At 52.0% G+C, this 19,690-nt stretch overlaps 1 protein-coding gene across 1 annotated transcript in view; it reads left to right on the top strand.

Moving 5' to 3' along the window:
• LOC137780855 (intermembrane lipid transfer protein VPS13B-like) overlaps nucleotides 1–19,690 on the top strand; it is a 297,025-nt gene that overhangs the window by 154,633 nt on the left and 122,702 nt on the right. The window contains exons 23-27 of the mRNA XM_068569155.1: nucleotides 3,588–3,822; nucleotides 5,405–5,622; nucleotides 9,240–9,443; nucleotides 13,692–13,863; nucleotides 15,732–15,846. Coding sequence (XP_068425256.1) covers nucleotides 3,588–3,822; nucleotides 5,405–5,622; nucleotides 9,240–9,443; nucleotides 13,692–13,863; nucleotides 15,732–15,846 — 944 coding nt within the window. The remainder of the gene's footprint in view (nucleotides 1–3,587; nucleotides 3,823–5,404; nucleotides 5,623–9,239; nucleotides 9,444–13,691; nucleotides 13,864–15,731; nucleotides 15,847–19,690) is intronic.

Here is a 19,690-nt window from a genome sequence, read left to right as displayed (position 1 = left end):
TCTCCTCTTCCCTCCTCTCCCCTCCCCTCCCCTCCTCTCCTCTTCCCTCCTCTCCTCTTCCCTCATGTCCTCTCCTCTCCTCTTCCCCCCCCTCGCCTCCTCTCCCCTCCCCTCCTCTCCTCTTCCCTCCTCTCATCTCCTCTCCTCTTCCCTCCTCCCCTCCTCTCCTCTTCCCTCCTCTCCTCTTCCCTCCTCATCTCCTCTCCTCTTCCCTCCTCTCCTCTCCTCCTTCCTCCAGTGTTTCCTTTCTCTCTCACACAAACTTTCCACCCTGAACCGATGTCTTGGTGTGGGTGAGAGACCGGCTCGGCGATGCCCAGGACGGGCTCAGCAGCCAGGGGAGGGTTGAGGGTTTAGGAGGCGAGGAGGCGAGGAGGCATCAGCGGTTTGGGTCGCGGTGCAGCAGCGAAGCTCTCGGGACGTTCTGACCTCACACTGTTTCTCTCTGTTGGATCTGTCAGCGCTGCTCGGCGTGCCAGCGCCCCCTTCCTGCCCTTTGTTACCCTGTCGCCTCTGTTTGGGTACTGCGTGTGTGTGTGTGTGTGTGTGTGTGTGTGCGTGTGTGTGTGTGTGTGCGTGTGTGTGTGTGTGTGTGTTGTGAGTGTTTCAGCGTGGAGGCGTCACATGACCAGTGGTTTCCATGGTGTCAGCATCCGTTCAGTGAACTTTCCCGTGGAAGTCTTATTAAACTTCCCTTTTGTCTCACCCAGCTTTTCACTCCCTCACATGAAGACCACTGAGGAAAGCAGGTGGAGGTGCATCCTCTCTTCACCTTGATCTGAGGAGCTTCTCTCTGTGCTGTCAGCACAATATGTCTAACCTGACCGCCAGAGCACCTGGCAGGCGACTGGATGAACCATCTGTCAATCAGTCTCTCACTCCGTGAGGAGAAGAGCGTCGACCTCTTGTCTTTAGAGGAACGCTTCAGTGGAGTTAAATGCTGTTGCATTAAGGAAATAGCTCTAGGTGTTGTAGAAGTGACTCTAGCTGCTGTGGAGGTAACGACCCACTCACTCGGCCCGTTGGTTTGTGGACTTTTTGTTGGCGTTTTGTCGTCGCCATCTTGGATCCCGGCTGTCGCCATGCCCCTGGTAGCAGCAGTGAGCTGTCAATCACAGTAGCTGCAGAGGTAAACGCCTTTAAAAAGCTTTAAGTCAATACAGATAACAAATGCAGAGCTTTGTGCAGCCTTGACTCCGCTCGCTCTCGCTCTTCTTATATTTTCATCTCATCACATTTGTCTTGGACACAGCTCCATCCAGGTTCACACTGGCTCTTGGACTCGGTATGGATTACAGTAAGAAGTGAGTCCAATCGGCCCGAAGCCCGATTGGATCCAGACGGCTGAGGTGTGTGACCGGCGTCACATCTGTTTGGTGTCGGCTCGTCTCTGCCGTCGTCCTTCTTCTGGCTTCCAACTGTGAGATTTGAAGTCAGGTGTTCGACAGCGCCCCCTGGTGTCTGGCGTGCCCCGTTCGCCGCCGCCGTCACTGGGACTCATGTACCGGGGACAGCGTGACTTACAACATGTCGGCTCCTGTGGTTTCTTTCATGGCTTTTCTTTAGCTGTCACCAAAAAGTCTGACTACAGATTTTTGCGTCACACTGGCCGTCTTTCCCTCCATGACACAGCGCGGCCCTTTGAAGCGTCTCGAGCCCGTCGGCCTCGGCGTAAACGGCGGCCCGGGCAGCGCCGTTCGATTGTTCAACTTTTCCCCTGTTGTCATCTGTGAGATGTTTTCTGATTATTGTTCGCGCTCCACCGTGTGATGTGGGGAGTCTGCGGCTGCCGCACACTTGACATCATCTTGGGTTTTTGGGGTTGCCATGGGAAGCGACAGCAAAGCATTTTAAAGTCACAAGCAAGCGCCGTTAGGGGTGTTACAGTTGTTGTATTGTACACACTCGAGCTAGCAGCTATGCTAGCAGCTGGTGCATCCTATCTGCTGAGAGCAAGGAGGCACCACCGTCTCCACACCAGGAGAAAGTCCCTTTTTCCTTCGCCCAGTTCTCCAGGAATATTGGCCGAGCTTAAGTATTGACTCAGCCTTTCCAAGTAGTTATTAACAAACTCTACTTCGTATCTAATTTTGCCAAAATTATTGAACAATTGCTAATAAAAAAGGTTGATATACAAGGGAATGTCTGGGGTGAAGAGCCGTGCATCTGCGTCTTCTCACACGCAGGCAGACCGGCCTCCTCCTCGGTACCAGGGTCAGCTTTCATCTGGGAGCGTTTATGTTACAGTTTAATATTTCCCCGTGATTATGTTTAAAGGGTTGATGCATGGTGACAGATTTAGTCAACCATCAGACACAGAACGGGAACTAAAACAATTTGTGTCCCTGCAGCAGCTCATTTACAGCCGGTCTGCAATGAGCCATTTGAAACGGCTGATGTTGAAGTCTAAGATTACTTTCTGCATGTTATGGTTATGAACCGCGTGTGATTATTTATCTGTGACAGTAATAAGGTTAATCTTACACTTATATAAGCAGAGGTATACAGTGTGCATACTTCTGAACGTCTGATGCTAAACAACTCCTCAAATGATTAGTGAATGAGTCAAACTATCAATTATCATATTTATTAATGACAGTTTGGATGCTTTATGTTTTAATACATTTTCTGTTTCCAGCTGCTTTAAAGTAAACATGTTGTTTTTCTTAGTTTCATGTTAAATGTAATTTATTTTATTCATATTATGTTTTGTATTGTTTCTGACATACTTAATAATGATAATAATAAAATAGAATATTAGGATCACATAGTTGGTATTACAGTATTGAAGCAAAACATAAGTCACTGACTGCACTGCTGAGGGTCAGCGGATAGTCTCAGACCTCAGGGTGCAGAGTCACTGTGTGTGTGTGTGTGTGTGTGTGTGTGTGTGTGTGTGTGTGTGTGTGTGTGTGTGTGTATTTATCGTAGATGCAGGTTTGAGTGGAGGATGGCTGTGTGTGTTTTATGCAGACTGCATGGCTGTGTAACGAAACCGAGCTGCTCTCTAGGACACACACACACGCACGCACACACACACACACACACACACACACACACACACACACACACACACACACACACACACCCTGTGCTCCTCTGGTAACTGGTCGTTTAAATGAGTGCAGGCTCCTTGCTACTGGTTTCTGACCTCGTCTTGTGAAGTTCACTTTCTTTCTTTTCCTCTGGTGAACAGCGAGCGTGACACAATGCAGCTGCAATGGTCCTCCAAGCCGTGAAAAAAATACTTCAAATATGATTTAAGATCAAGATTTGACTGTAAGAAAAAGTCCCCTAAGTTGTAAGAGTTCTGTTTCCTGAACCTTCACCTTGTTTTAAAAGGCATTCAAAGTCTAATGTTCCACTTTGGTTCCTTTGAAGGCAAACCCTGTCTGAAGGACAGACATACACACATAACAACACACAACACACACACAACACACAACACATGGCAGGGTTGAGTGTCATACATCATGAAAGACAGCAGCGTCACTAGAGGATGCTCTCCCAGCTCTGCTAGCTAGCTGAAAGCTAGCTGAAAAGGCTGGAGGCCGGTCACTAACTGACTTCCTGTCCCGCCCCTCCAGCTGGAGCTGCAGTCGTGCTGCGTGTTCCTGCCCAACGACAGCCTCCCGTCCCCGAGCACCATCGTCTGCGGCGACATACCCGGCACCGTGCGCAGCTGGTACCACAACCAGGCCTCCATGCCCGGCACCCTGGTGGTGTGCCTGCCGCAGGTCAGCGTCCTCAGCGCCGGACACAAGGACATGGAGCCGCTGCAGGAGCTGCCCTTCATGGTCGCCAGGCCCATCCTGGAGGAAGGTACGGACCACAGAGACACTTTAGCTAGAGCGGCACACCACACAACACCAGGATGTGGAGGAACGAGCCAGAGTGAGAAAACAATGACGACGGAAGGTTCGTTATAAATGGGAGTCTTAGAAAATACAGTTTAATGGCTGGGAAAAAATCTACTTAACTCTTTTTGCTCGTGCTTTTATTAATAATTGAAACGAATGCTTTCATAATAGCAGCGGGCTCCATCATGTGAATTCATCATCATTACGGCCTTTTCAACACTGAGCCGACCTTTGACCCAGCACTACTCATTTACCATGACACAAGACAAACAAGCTTAAGCTCAGCGCCTTTGAGAGATAGATCTTTCACATGTGGCGTGCACACCTGGGTGGAGTTGACATAAGCAACACTCAGTGTTTTCTCCCAGGAAGAAGTAGAAAAAGAGGGCGGGGGGGGGGGGGGGGTCTCAAACTCTTCAATGACATCAGCATTGGGCAAACAGACTTTTTTTAAACGGAGAAGAGAGAAAAACAGTGACATCAGCATCAGTGTTGCCGTAAAACCCAACAGCCCGTGTGCTCTCGGTAATTCATTCCTACGCTTTGAAAAGCTCTCGGTCGCTCAGGCCCGAAGCCCACGCCGCGTGGGAGGCGTGCTCTTCACGGCCGCGCTCGTGGACGCTCCTTCTGCAATCTTTCATGTTTTCCATGCAGCGCTCTCGTCACGTGAAGTCATTGGCCTGCTAGAGGTTTTGAAGGCGAGTGCATGGGATGATGTGGATGCCATCGTGTCTCTGATGAGTATTGCTGACTCGACCTTTCTGCTCAATCAACTGCACTTTTCCAAATCTACGCTCGACACTTTGAGCCTGGAAGCGGTAACGCTCTTCCTGGCCTCGGGGTCGGATCGGCCCGTCACATGACCGTCACATGACCGTCACCTCAGCGAGGTGTGGACACGCCTCCACCCTCACACGGAGGGACGAGAGGAGCCTCCTGAGACCTGCTGCTGGTCCCACGTGCAGACTGACAGAGTATTTAGGACGCCAGGAGGAGATGGAGTATGTATTCCAAGTCCAACATAACAGCGTGTTGTGCTGCAGCGATGCTTTCCTGGCTCCCCTGACCCATAACCCTCTGAATGCAGCAGCAAGAGGGTCAAAGTTGAAGCCGCGATGCTGTCGTGTGTCTTCATACCACAGCAAGAAGACAGGAAGTATGTGATTTGGAGCACAGTTTCACATTTCCTGTTTCCTGCTGTTTCCTATAAAAGCTTTTAAACAACAGAACAGAGGGGGACTTTTACTATGGAGAAGTTAGAGGGCGATGTGTTGATTACCAAATTAACTCAGCCTTTTAGTGGCTTCTCAATAAAACTCCACTGGTGCTGCAGGAGAGGAAGAGGAAGCATGAAAATAAACGGGGCCGGGGCTTTTATTGTGAAGGCTTTATGGGAAAGAATATACGTTTATCCAGAGCGTTACAGCCACTATGGACAAACTCACGCAGACACACACGTCCATCCTCTGGACACCCGGCGGCTCGATCTCCCTCTCCTCTCTCCGTGTTGCACATGTTTCATCCCTCGCTCTCTGTCCCGCCAGGCGACGCCTTCCCGTGGACGGTCAGCCTGAGTCAGTTCAGCGTGTACACGCTGCTGGGCATGCAGCGCAGCCTGCGCCTGCTGCAGCCCATGGGCTGCACCTCCACGCTGGCCGTCACCTCCCACAAGCTGCAGAGCTGCCTGGAGGGGGGGCACTCCTTCGTGGTCTGCCTCCACGTCGACCTGCAGCCCGTCCACGTCAAGTGCTCCAACCCTCAGGTCAGTGAGCGCTGGCATCACATTTGCATGTATATTTATACAAATCATCCCTGTTGTAAACACACACACACACACACACACACACACACACACACACACAGGACGGTCCCGGCATGGTTCTCTCTCACATAGATTGACTCCAGTAAACAAACGGCCTCCTCTTCTTACACGGCATCAGCTTCAGGAAAGTGGAAGCGTAAACAAGAGAGTGTTGCCTTGTTTGCTTCGGTCAGATATGTCGAGGTTTTGGGGCGAAGAGGAGGAAGGTGAGGGGGGGTCTTCATCATTGTGTTACAGGGCGATGGGGGATGCTTGAGCGAGAGCCTGATGAAGCTGGACAGCTCGCAGAGGGTTCGCGTCCCCGGTCATGTCTCCGTGTTGGTTCACACGTGGTTTGTTTTCCCGCAGTTAGCTGCATTGAATTAGCGTCCTCTGTTAGCGCTCCTCTGTTAGCGCTTCATCGGGGCGACCTCTCGAGCGCTCGCCCCGATGAATGTCTCTGACATTACCAGACAAACAAGTGAAAGGTCTTAATCCTCTGCTGGTGGAAACGTTTCATGGACGAGGAGAGCTGGTTGGTCCTGGAGGGAAAAGAGTTTCTTTCTTTCTTCCTCTCTCTTTCTAATGGAGAGCCTGTCTGGCAGCGCTGGCAGGGCTTATTGTGATTATATGATGAGTCATTAGTAGATTCTGGGTCCAATGAAAACCATCCTCTCTCCTCTGATCTCTCCTCTGCTCTCCTTACCTCTCCTCACTTCTCTTCCCTCATCTCCTCTCCTTTCTTTCCTTTTCTCCTTTCTCCTCTCCTTTCATCTCCTCACTTATCTTCCATTATGTCATCACCTTTCCTTCCTTTTCTACTTTCTCCTCTCCTCTGTCCTGTCTCCTCTGTCCTCTCTCCTCTCCTCCTCTCCAATCTGATTTAATCTGTTCATAATCTCGTTACCATTTGAAGTCGGCAGCTCTCTCAGAACTATTGCCAGTAGCTCCGCCCCCTTCAGAACAAAAGAGACCCCACACTCCTTCCTCCTCTTCCTCATTAGCATCTCCATTAGTGGGAGCGTTTAGTCCAGGTTGCCAGAGCGCTGTGCGGGTGGAGGAGGTGGAGGAGCAGGAGGAGCAGGTGGAGGAGCAGGAGGAGCAGGAGGAGGTGGAGGAGCAGGAGGAGCAGGAGGAGCAGGAGGAGCAGGAGGAGGTGGAGGAGCAGGAGGAGCAGGAGGAGGTGGAGGAGCAGGAGGAGCAGGAGGAGCAGGAGGAGCAGGAGGAGGTGGAGGAGCAGGAGGAGCAGGAGGAGCAGGAGGAGCAGGAGGAGCAGGAGGAGCAGGAGGAGCAGGAGGAGCGTGGGTGGTTCAGTCACGTCCAGCGTTTTGAAACATGAATACGTTTAAAGGCAACTAATAAAAGCAGAGAGCTTGGCCTCTCCACTTCCCTGGCTGCTGCACTTCATTTTTGTGACATTAAATCAGAGTTTCCATACTATGTGGATTACTTCATGGCACAAACAAAGATATTTATAGAAAGCAGGGTGAAACAGTCGAGCCGTCTCTGTGTCTTTCCTTGTGGGTAAGCTTTAACATTTGAACAGGTGTGTTCATGTCCAAGAGCTTCTGGTGCACATGAACATGTTCCTCAGAACATGTTCAAAGACCTGGACGTGAGCTCAGCGTGTGAGAACGGTTTGACGGGATGAGCAGCACACGCAGGCGTCACGTATGAGCAGCTGCATCGTCTCCTCTTGAAGTTTTACACAAGTTCCCTTCGAGGTTCAGTTCTGTTGAGCTTCCTGAAGATGTCTCTACATTTTAAACTACCGTTATGGACAGCTGCTCATGCAGGAGAGGATTGTGTTCATGTGATCAAATGGTTTCATGCTCATATCTAACGGTTCATGTTTCTATTACACTTGATTCATAATGTCATTTTACAAATGTCTAAACTTTAAATCTCCATCCACCAAAGCTTCAGGTTCAGGACAGCACCGTATCACTGAAAACACCGTGAAATGATTCATTTAAGGTCTGATTCAGGTCTGAAATTGTATGGAAATTAGCACATTTAATAATATTCTGCCTCATTTGTGTATTCATACAATTTCCCAAAACTTGTAATTGAAAATATTTAAATATAAGGTGTGTACTTTATTCACCTGTAGAGCCTCCATCAGTGTGTGAGGGACTCACGCCAGCAGGACAAGCTTGAAATCACACACACACACACACACACAACACACACACACACACACACACACACACACACACACACACACACACACACCAGCCTTTGCTTCGGTCGGGTACGGCGGGCGTGAGCGGCTCTTCATGCACGTGGTGAAAACGGCCCAGCTGTGATGTGTTGTGCTGCTTTTCATTTTGATTTATGCTTATTTATGAAGGGCCGCCCTGTAATGCACACGCTAACAGGAGAGGGAGGGGGGGGGGGGGGGGGGGGGGGTGGGGGGGGAGGGGGAGTGAGAGAGGGAGAGGGGAGAGAGAGTGCGATTCCTCATGTGCGATCATGTGTCCGTGCACCTTTTTTACTTTTGAGGGCTCAGTTGGCTGCAGAAGCAAAGCGTTCAAAATCCAGAAATTAGCTCACTGTGAAAGAGCGTCGCTTTTCTTTTCCCCTCTCCCTCTCTCCTCTCATTTCCTCTCTCTCCTCTTCTCTTCTGTCCTCTTTCCTCCTCTCTCTTCTCTCCTCCTCTCCTCTCTCCTCTCTCTTCCCTCTCCTCCCTCTTTCCTCTGTTCTCTCCTCTTCTCTCCTTCTCTCTCCTCCTCTCCTCTCTTCTCTCCTCTCTCCTTCGCTCTCCTCCTCTCCTCCCTCTCCTCTCCTCACTTTTCTCTCTCCTCTCTCCTCTCCTCCTCTCCTCCCTCTTTCCTCTGTTCTCTCCTCTCTTCTCCTCTCCTCTCCTCTCCTCCTCTCTCCTCTCTCTCCTCTCTCCTCTCCTCTCTCCTCCTCTCCTCTCTCCTCTTCTCCTCCTCTCTCCTCTCCTCTCCTCTCCTCTCTCCTCCTCCTCTCTCCCTCTGAAGAAGGAGTGAACACATGAATAACAGAGCATTCCCGGCCTCCCCTCATGTTTTCCATCTTGTTTTTGGCCTTGTTGTTGTGTGAAGCCGCTCCGTCTCTTCATGTGAACACATGATAAATACTTGAGAACACTTGACTTTGCTTTTTCCTAACCGTGGTGACTCTTTTCTTTTGGGGGGGAATCGATGACACAACTGCACTTTTCCTCTGTGGGTGTTTCTCTGGGAGTTTGTGTTGTTGTGGATAACAACTTGTCACTGTGAAGCGCGATCCAGGGCGCGCCGCGCCTCGCAAACACACAACTTTAGTGAAATGAGGACGACACAACGTCTGAGAGAGGGGATGACATCGTGGTCACTTTAACTGCGCTTAGTGTCACAAAACTCCAGAGACGCCAAGTGGACTCGGCTCTGGTGTGAGAAGTACCAGGACAGCAGGTCCGGTGCAGCCGCTGGTGTGTGTGTGTGTGTGTGTGTGTGTGTGTGTGTGTGTGTGTGTGTGTGTGTGTGTCCTGGCTTTCCCTTCCATTCGGTCCCCTCTCCTGCAGACTAGAGGCCTCGGCCCTGCAGCTCACTGTGCTCCTGTCCCTGCAGGTCCAGCTGTTGTACGAGCTGCTGCTCAGCTGGAGCTCCACGTGGGCTCGTCTCCAGAGACACGGCATCCTGCGTCAGGCCTCCAGCGCCCCGGAGCCGCCCGGCGCCGCCGCCCCGTCGTCCCCGGTGCGCAGCAGCGCCGGCACCGCGCTGCCGGACACCAGCACCTGCAGCCCGTCGGCTGACTTCGGCTCCCCCACCGAGGTTCGTTCACTCGGGTTTTTATGAGATTTTATGAGACTCGTGAATCTGCACATGGAGGTTGTTCCTCACATGAACGAGCCTCTCCTCCTTCTGAGAAACAACGCTGGGACTTTTACTGTATTCATATTCATATTCTCATCTGCTGCTCACCGTATTCTCACTGCAGCTCATGGTCATCATTCTGTGTTTCCTTCCCATTAAAGCGGCTTTGACTCGTGCAGTAAGCTGTGTAATTCAACTATGATGTGTACATACTTCTTCTGTGTGTTGTAATTGAACATATTGTATTTCATAGGTCTGCTCAGCCAGAGGCATTATGTTTCTGGGTCCAATCAACACCTGCAGGGAATTTCTCCAAATGTTGCACGAATGTCCACTTGCTTTCATTTTGGTGAACGCAAGTGGACATTTGTGCAACATTTGGTTGAACAAATCAAAATCTTTTGCCCGTAACTGATGGATTAATATGCTAATCGAGGCACGCGGCCGTCCAACAGGATGGGGAGCAGGAAGTGATGTCATGTGGTGAGAGCTGCAGCGTCTGGTCGGGGCGGCAACTTATTGTCTCGAGGAGTTGACTCAGCGCTAACGCATGCAATGTGTCTGCAGAGAAATGTGTTTTGTTTGGGATTTTCAAAGCTGGAAAAACGTCATCAGTGCTTGTGTTTGGTACATTCTGTGTTTCTCTTCCCCAGAACAGACACTCCAGATCGGCTGCGCGCTCTGTTTGATTCATGTAAGCTGGGGGCTTGATTGAGTATAAACCTCTTCATTTGGGGAAAACAATAACCTGTATTTACATTTCTGTGAGGGATAGAATATCAGACCCGGAGCCCGGCGAGCAGGTATGAGCGTCAGAGCTTCCAGGAGGCGCTCTGCCCCTCGGTGACGTTATCCTGGGCTTTGCCCGCGTGGCAGGAGGCTCTCCTTCCTCTGCTGTGAGTACAGTAGCAGCAGCAGGGACTCGCTGGGGGTCCGGGGCCTCCAGGCTCTTGCGTAACGTGGATGTGTGCGTTCGTGTGAAGTCGTAAAAAAAAACAAAAAACGACGGTGTTGATGAGTGTTTGTGTTGTTAAGCGCTGGCACCGAGCCCGGGGGTTCAATGCAATGTGACCACCAGGGGCCTCGCACTGCTGACAGGCCCCCGGTGGTCACGGCATGCCGGCCCGGGAGCCAATAAAGTGTCTCACACACACACACACACACACACACACACACACACAGAGGGGGGAACTAAGTGCTTCATACGTCGACGTGCATCTGTGTCTGCGTTTGTGTCTGCGTGTGTTCTTGCGTCACAAGTGGCAGCGGTTCAGTTCGGCAGCGAGGCGGGGGGGGTGAGAGGGTGAGGGGGGGGTGAGGGGGTGAGGGGGGGGGTGGCGACAGCACAGCGTCTGTAACAAGGCCACCGCGGGCCCCCCGGCAGCCCACTTGTCACTGTTTACCTAAGTACAAACACTGGTAGAAGTGTTTAGTCCTCTGGGACGCCGGGTGATTGAGCAAGAATGTAGGAGCTGTTTTGATAAGTCTCAGCAGTGGCAGCCCTCCCCCCCCCCCCTCCTCCCCCCCCCTCCCACCACACCCCCGCCTTGCAGGCCACACAATATACTGTGACATGTATATACGATGCACCAGAGGCCGCTGGCTGCAGCTCTGACCCGCCGCCCGCTCTATCTCCTCTCATCCCTGAACGCTCCCACCTGTCCCGACAGCGCTCTTCTTCCCCTTCCCTCGTCCTCCCTCGTCTTCCTCCCACACCTCCCAGCCCGCTGTTGTCTTCCAGTGTTTGGGTCTCTGTGATGAGCGAAGACAAACTCCTGCAAAGAAAATAAACCCCCGGGATCATCCGGGCCGTTTATGCCGCAGGGGCCCCAGGAATTAAACTGTATACTTTACAGCTCGGCCTGTGGAGGTGTGGGAAAATGTCTCTCTCCGAGTGTGTGTGTGTGTGTGTGTGTGTGTGTGTGTGTGTGTGTGTGTGTGTGGAGTCCACCTCTACAGATGCCACGCCGCCACATGTGTTCTCCAAGGCCGCACCTCCACAGGAGCAGGAGGAGGAGGAGGAGTTTCCTGTCAATCATAAAAACATGAACTTTTTTTTGGAAGTTGTTGGCGGTGTTTTGGTTGAACGGTGGATTTTATTCAATCAGACTGGACGTTGTCATCGACACGTTGTGATCTGAACCTGCAGAGTCACAGTGTGAGAAAGACTTTCCTCAACTTTCTTTCTTTATTTGGGTTTTCCAAGTGCTCTAAACTTCCAGGTATGCATTGAATTCTCTTTTCTCCAGAATGTCAGCGTACTTCTCTCTCGTTTGAAGCCGGTGACAATATCCTTCCCCTTCAGGCCAAAAGAGCTTCTTAAAAAACATTTGCATTATTATTATTACTACAAATTAAATCCACTCATGTTTAAATGTGTATTTCTCACTGACCCCTGGTACAAACAAATAGAGACGGAGCGTTTTGAAGCCACAGCAGCGGTTCTGGCTGGCAAGCAGCAGCATTAGCAGCAGCAGCATTAGCATTAGCAGCATTAGCATTAGCAGCATTAGCAGCAGCAGCCGGGTGTCCGATGCTCAGTGTATCCACGCTGCAGCTCAGTGGTCTGAGCTTCCCACAGCGCCAGCGGCTGGCTCCTGTTTCCACACATGACATTACAGAATCTAATCCTGCCGACCGGCCAGAACTGTAAACTAAACAATCCAAACCACACACACACACACACACACACACACACACACACACACACACACACACACACACACACACACACACACAGGCCGTGTTTTGACTCCAGCTCAACAGTAATCAGTCCCCAAATGGCAGTTGACACTAGAACATTGAGACTGACTGAACACAATTACTACTTGGCTCCTATTACTCTGTGCCAGTCACCCATATTACACACACACACACACACACACACACACACACCTTGGCTGTTTGGTTCCATGGAAACGCTGCTTGACACTCGACCGGGGTAAATGCTCGTTCTGGGGGAATTACGTGATTATGTTTTTCCTGGTATTTCTGTCCGTACGGACAGTATTTCATTTCATCATGTTGAGTTTTATGAAGCTTTATATCATGTTGTGTAGTTGCTGTGTGGACTGTGTAGTTGACCTGGTGCAGGACTGTGTTTCCCTCAGTCTTGCTCCTTGATGGATCATCTTCAATAGACAACGTCTCGTCTAGCGGCCCGACACTGTAACGCTGCATCTAATCCTTTATTTATTCATATCATTGTCATGCGTTGTTTTATACACACGTATATGTATGTATATATATATATATATATATATATATATATATATATATATATATATATATATATATATATCTCTGCTGTCAGCCCCCAGATGCTCAGCAGGGACACAGTTCCCTCATCTGGAGCCTCTTTAGGACGCTGTAATCAGCCCAGCAGCAGCTGTGGGGTTTCTAATTGAGATGGCTGATAATCTGGCCGACCGCAGCCAGCCTCGACAACCATGACACAATCTGTCATTACCACGCCGCGATGGGGGGAGAGGGGGAGGGGGGGCTGTGGAAAGAGTGACCCCGCCATGCCAGCGCGGCACATTGCCATATCGCTTGTTTGCCGGCTCTTGACTCGCCGAGTCCGTCGCTCAGACGGATGTTTGGGAGGCGGATGAATCCAGGAAGAAGAGCGACGTGTAGAAGAGAGTGTGTCCTGGCACACTTGAGTGAAAGCAGGTCACGTGGTGCTGGTAGTGCTGGTGGTGCTGGTGGTGCTGGTGGTGTTGGGGTTAACAGCAGTGACAGCTCCACACAATAGCCCCCCCCCTCCATCCATCCACCACCACGTCGCTCAGCTCTGCTCACCAGACACTGACGTCATCTACGCTCCAGAAGACAGAGATGAAGCCGGCGGTCGCTTTGTCGCGGCTACTTGCGTGGCGACGACACTTTGACTCACACAAACACATGGCGGCAACACGAGACGGACGAGCCGACAGTCACGCCGGCTTCAGGAGGCCGTGTGGTTTCCTGACATGTCATTTCTTATTGTGTTGGTCTGTTTGACTGCGCGCTGACGATCCAGTCAAGTGAGTACGACAATACGTTGCTGGTGGCGTTGACAGTGACGTTTCAGTCACTTGGTTTGAGGTTTGTTTTAGAAACGTCACAGTCTTCACCTGGAAGTTAGGACTTGCTATTAAGGGAATACTTACTGGTTGATATTAGCTCCTAATCACTGAACTGAATCCCGTCTCGGCTCCTCAGGGCGACTCGGTGCCGGCGGGAGACGACGGCCCGTTTGCCGACACGGTGACGCTGGAGCAGAAGACCAACAGCATCGGAGGCAGCAGCGGGAAGGTCAGCCTGTGGATGCAGTGGATGTTACCCAAGGTCACAGTCAAGCTGTTCGCTCCCGACCCGGCGGCCAAGAAGACCGGTACAGTAGCCGCTCCACCTCGCCGCCACGCTGCGCTTTGTGTTCCTAACAAACGGAGTGATCTCCTTTGTACAATCTCTGTTGCTGGTCGTTATGACACAGCTGTTGTAAAGCCGATGCATATGTGCCGTAAAGCATCTACAGTCAAACAGACCATGAAGCAGAGTATGCTTTAGGGCGGGGCTACGAGGGGATTGACAGGTCGACACCAGAGTCATGTACTCTGTGTCTAACGCGCCTCCGTCCAAATATGGTCACTTCCCTTCACTGGTTGCAAACAATCAAGATGGCGACGATCAAAATGCCAAAGTCAAGGCTTCAATCCACTTCATTTATATTATATGTTCCACACACGTAAACAGAAGTATTAAACCAGTGGAGGAGAACGATGAGCAGTGACTGAGTTAACAATAGTGTTTGTTATAAAATACGATTTGATTGTGTGATTAATCTGGGACAAGATGAAGAAGTCTCAGGTCTGTTTCTGGTTGTGTGGACGTGAGCGAGTGCAGGAAGCTGCTCTCAGAGCTCAGGCCTGCTGCAGCCACACTTAAAGCCTGCGCCTCCTTTCTCCTTCACATGCTGAGCACTTGGAAGGGGAAAGCAGCTGGAGGAGGAACAGGGATTGGAGGGAAAAGACAAATAAATAAATGGATGATGAATCCCAAGCGAACCGCCTCTTGTCCCCTTGAGATTTACTGCGGCGATGAAAGGCTAGATTTACCTTTAATTGGTGGCTGTAATATTTAGCATCTGCCAAGCAGATCGGCCGGCTTAAAGTCTTTGAATGGTGGAAAGGGAATGTTTCTGAGGACCTCACAGCGATGGTTTAACTTAGAGACATCCTAAATAGGCATCGCTTTCGGATTTGGGCTTAATGTGCGCCATCTGAGCGGCGAGATGAACTCCACGCTGGATCCCCTGCGCGCAACACACTCGGCGTGTTATTGAAAACAAGAGGCGACGCATTAGAAGACCGATGTCACACGGACGCTCTGGGAGATAAGCGAGCCACAGACGTGACCGCAGACAATCTGCGATGATGTCATGTGTTTTTCAACTGCAAAAGGAAATCAGATTCTTGTCTCTCCAGAGAAATGGAAAGAAACAGCCACTCCAAGACGCATCGTTCTGGGCTCGGTGTTATGCTGCTATGTGTTGGAAGATTAGAGCTCAAATCCAAGCGTGAGGCTCCAGAGGCTCCGCTGAAGCACAAATCAGTGCTCTTCTTTTAAGATGAACCCTCTCAGACTAAAGGTTTCCAGTGCTCTTACAAGCTGCGTTCAAAAAAACTCATGCATCAATATCAACTCGGCGTTGGAAGAGCATGAGTTTCTAAGTATTTCACAGCTCGGGAGAGTTCTTTCCACACAAGTTATCCACAATAAAGCTGACATGCCTTGTGTTTCAATTTTTAATAAGCCGTTGGGAACCTCTGCGTTTTTTCTCAGAACCACCGCAAGGCAACAGTACAACAACAACCATACTTTCACATGCATGAAGTCCATTTTCCCCCCGAGCCGGCCTGCGATTGTGGGACTTTCTCTTGTGGAAACAATGAGAGGGACCCAGCAGCAGTGAAGCTGACGGGCTCGCAGCGCCACAGAGCCCACCAGTCCGCCTGTGAGGCTCGAGTCGCCTACGATTTAATGACTACACACACACACACACACACACACACACACGTCTACATGGACAGCTGGATCAGGTCTGAAGGCTGGACCTGCAGGGTTAGATCCAGTACTGTCACGTCAATCACTTTCACTCACAGGAGGAACTCAGACCGGCGGCCTCACGGCAGCGATGAAGTTGCCAGAGTGTCTTTCTGTTGTGATTCACTTGATGTTTTTTGTCTGTGTTTCTGTCAGAGATCTGTGTCATCGGCGAACTAGAAGACCTGAGCGCCTCGGTGGACGTCCAGGACGTTTACACCAAGATCAAATGTAAAGTGGGCAGCTTCAACATCGACCAGCACCGATGCAGGTAGAGTTCATCACGTCCATGTGAACACGTATCTGAGAGAGGGAGCATGCATTCTCTCTCCTGACCACCAGGGGGCGACTCCTCTGGTTGTATAGAAGTCTATGCTTCATGTGTTAAAGCTGCATTCTCTCTCCTGACCACCAGGGGGCGAATCCTCTGGTTGTATAGAAGTCTATGCTTCATGTGTTAAAGCTGCATTCTCTCTCCTGACCACCAGGGGGCGACTCCTCTGGTTGTATAGAAGTCTATGCTTCATGTGTTAAAGCTGCATTCTCTCTCCTGACCACCAGGGGCGACTCCTCTGGTTGTATAGAAGTCTATGCTTCATGTGTTAAAGCTGCATTCTCTCTCCTGACCAACAGGGGGCGACTCCTGTGGTTGTATAGAAGTCTATGATTCATGTGTTAAAGCTGCATTCTCTCTCCTCACCACCAGGGGCGACTCTTCTGGTTGTATAGAAGTCTATGCTTCATGTGTTAAAGCTGCATTCTCTCTCCTGACCACCAGGGGGCGACTCCTCTGGTTGTATAGAAGTCTATGCTTCATGTGTTAAAGCTGCATTCTCTCTCCTGACCACCAGGGGGCGACTCCTCTGGTTGTATAGAAGTCTATATAAGTGACTCTACTTCTCTCTTGATGTATTCCCTCAGTAAACATGAGTTTATGTCTCAATCTCTAGTTTCTAGTCTTCTTCTATACAGCATGATGTTCATTTAGTACATTATGGTCTGTTAGAGTCAAACAGACCATAATAAGCGGGCGCTTTAGGTAAAAACGGCGACGGTAATATCAAGGCTTCAAAACATCCCTCCACAAACCAACGGGTGACTTCATGACGAGTCTTTGGTGCCGGTCTGAAGTCACGGCCTCCAGAGTCCAAACACACACACACACTTCACCACCAACACGTTATCTGTTCTCACTCAGGATTTCTTCCAGATTATCACCTCTGCTGGCAGATGAAAGCAGCTGGCCGGGCTGTGGGCTGACCCGCCTCTGACCCGCCTCTGACCCGCCTCTGACCCGCCTCTGACCCGCGACGCAGAGTTCAGTCCGTCCATCATGTAGTCTGAATCGATTCACAGACACATCAGCATGTTGTGTGGGAGGAAACCACCGGGCGAGTTTCCACTGCATCCTCACCGTGATCTCTCCTCATGTCGAGCTCCGATGGGATAATTGCAGCATGGGGGAATTGAAGCGGTATCTAAAAGTTTATATTTTCCCCACACCCTACGCACAGGTTCCCCTCAGTTAAAGGGGCGGCCTCAGTTCAGTGTTTAAAGACTCATTATTTCCCGTATCCCCTCCACCTTGCCTCCATCACATAGCTCTGGGATGGAGTCAGCGGCTCTGAGCGCGAACGTGCCTGCGGTCTGGTTCTGGTGGGATCGGACCGCTTCAGCAGGAGGAGTTTCCCTCTGTCTCCGTCTGAGGAGATAATGAAACAGCCATCTCCTGCATGTGTTTTTGGGGCTCGGTGTGCCTCTACGTGCCCGAGTAGACATGTTCCCACAAGCCCCTCCCCCTCTGCACGGAGCCATGGCGGTGAAGGGGAGCTCGGCCTTCCTCGCCCGGCGCTGAACCCCGTCATTAGCAATCGGCGCTGATGCGATAATAGATGCGGATTCTGATTTGCCAGGTTTTTGGAAAAGCGGCGCCGATCACCCGCGTGCTCGCCGGCGGTCCTGAAGCGCCTCTCAGACCTCGCTGTCTCCCTGCGGCCGGTTGATTCATGACGGCCGCATGTCTTCCACCCGGTACGCAGAACCAACCTGCGGTCCGGAGCGTAAAGGTGTCGCGGGTCGCTGCACCGCGCCGCTCACCACAGGTGTGAGTCCGACTGCTGCACGAGCCAAACCCTAATCTCTTTAGTAGACCTCTATGACTCCCTAAGTAGATAATGGCTCAATTTACTCATTTCTAGGTTATTTCAGTTTAATGTGCTTTTAACAACGCGGTCTCAGCGCACTTTTTAAACCCAGCAAAGTTCTGGCAGACCGAGGCACTCCATCATCCCGGCCAGGCCCCTGTCACGGCGGCTCAGGGTCCACACATGCAGGCGAGCCCGCTGGGTCGGGCTCCATATTAATCATTCTGAACAGATAATTGTGAGCTATGTCATCACCCAGCGCAGGTTATTTGTGTGCAGCGGGTCCAATTAAATCAGGCCCGACAGAGGAGAACGTCTCATCTGGGCTCCGGCTATCTCACTGCTGGAAAATGAATGGAACAATAGGAAGAGAAGGGAAAGTATGCGAGGTGAATATATACAATTACATCTCTGATCGTATCAGGACAGGAGGTGGACCAAGAAGAAAAAGATGGCGCTCATGGAACAAATCACGAAGAAGAATGTGTGACTTCCCTCCAGTGGGAAGTCACACATGATAGTTGATCCTGTTATTGTATTATTGTTATTGTGCATCCTTGTTTTAGAGAGATGGAGAGATATGCAGAGGGAGGTAGAGGTGGAGAGAGAGAGATATGACGGTGACACTTCTCCCTCATTGGCTCGTGCAGCAGCTCACACAGATTGGAGCTGATGTCTTCCAGCTGTTCCTCAATTGGCTCAGAGGAGGATGCTGGATTGAAACCGAGGGGCGGGGAGGGGAGAGGGGGGGAGGGGGAGAGCGGCTCGTGTGGGGGGGCGAGCGGCTCGTGGGGGGAGAGAGCGGCTCGTGTGGGGGGAGAGAGCGGCTCGTGGGGGGAGAGAGCGGCTCGTGGGGGGAGAGAGCGGCTCGTGTGGGGGGAGAAAGCGGCTCGTGGGGGGAGAGAGCGGCTCGTGGGGGGGCGAGCGGCTCGTGTGAGGGGAGAGAGCGGCTCGTGGGGGGGGGAGAGCGGCTCGTGGGGGGGGGAGAGCGGCTCGTGGGGGGGCGAGCGGCTCGTGGGGGGAGAGAGCGGCTCGTGTGGGGGGAGAAAGCGGCTTGTGTGGGGGGAGAGCGGCTCGTGGGGGGCGAGCGGCTCGTGGTGGAGGAGGGGGGGCAGCTTGTGGGGGGGTCATGGGGGAGGGGGGCAGCTCGTGGGGGGGTCATGGGGGGGGGGCAGCTCGTGGGGGGGTCATGGGGGAGGGGGGCAGCTCGTGGGGGGGTCATGGGGGAGGGGGGCAGCTCGTGGGGGGGTCATGGGGGAGGGGGGCAGCTCGTGGGGGGGTCATGGGGGAGGGGAGCAGCTCGTGGGGGGGTCATGGGGGAGGGGGGCAGCTCGTGGGGGGGTCATGGGGGAGGGGGGCAGCTCGTGGGGGGGTCATGGGGGAGGGGGGCAGCTCGTGGGGGGGTCATGGGGGAGGGGGGCAGCTCGTGGGGGGGTCATGGGGGAGGGGGGCAGCTCGTGGGGGGGTCATGGGGGAGGGGGGCAGCTCGTGGGGGGGTCATGGGGGAGGGGGGCAGCTCGTGGGGGGGTGATGGGGGGGGGCAGCTCGTGGGGGGGTCATGGGGGAGGGGGGCAGCTCGTGGGGGGTCCATGTGTACTCCTCAGTCCTGCAGCAGAGTGGAGATCACACAGCGTCTCTCAGAGCGCTGCTGTCTGCTGGGAGCGGACGAGATGCGATGCAGATGGCGTTGAACCGTTCTATTGTGTGAAAACATTTTGCCATACATGTGTTGCGCATGATTTGGCATCCTGTAGCCGCTCTGTGTGTGTTGTATTGTGTTCTGTCGTGTTCTTGTTGCACGTTGGAGGGAGGACGGTCTTCCTGCTAACTCCTCTTGATGTCCTCCTCACAGGCGCCGTCTCCGTCCAGACGACCACCGCCAACAATCAATACTCTGCTTTATGTTCACATCACTTCCCCAAGTTCATACATGTGATCAATATCTCAAAGCACGGTTTAAAATGTCATTCA

This window comes from Clinocottus analis, unplaced genomic scaffold (assembly GCF_023055335.1).
Source record: "Clinocottus analis isolate CAN_PGR_092001 unplaced genomic scaffold, fCliAna1.0.p SCAF_9, whole genome shotgun sequence".
NCBI classification, from domain to species: Eukaryota; Metazoa; Chordata; class Actinopteri; order Perciformes; family Cottidae; genus Clinocottus; species Clinocottus analis.
This window is presented reverse-complemented; position numbering and strand designations above follow the sequence as displayed.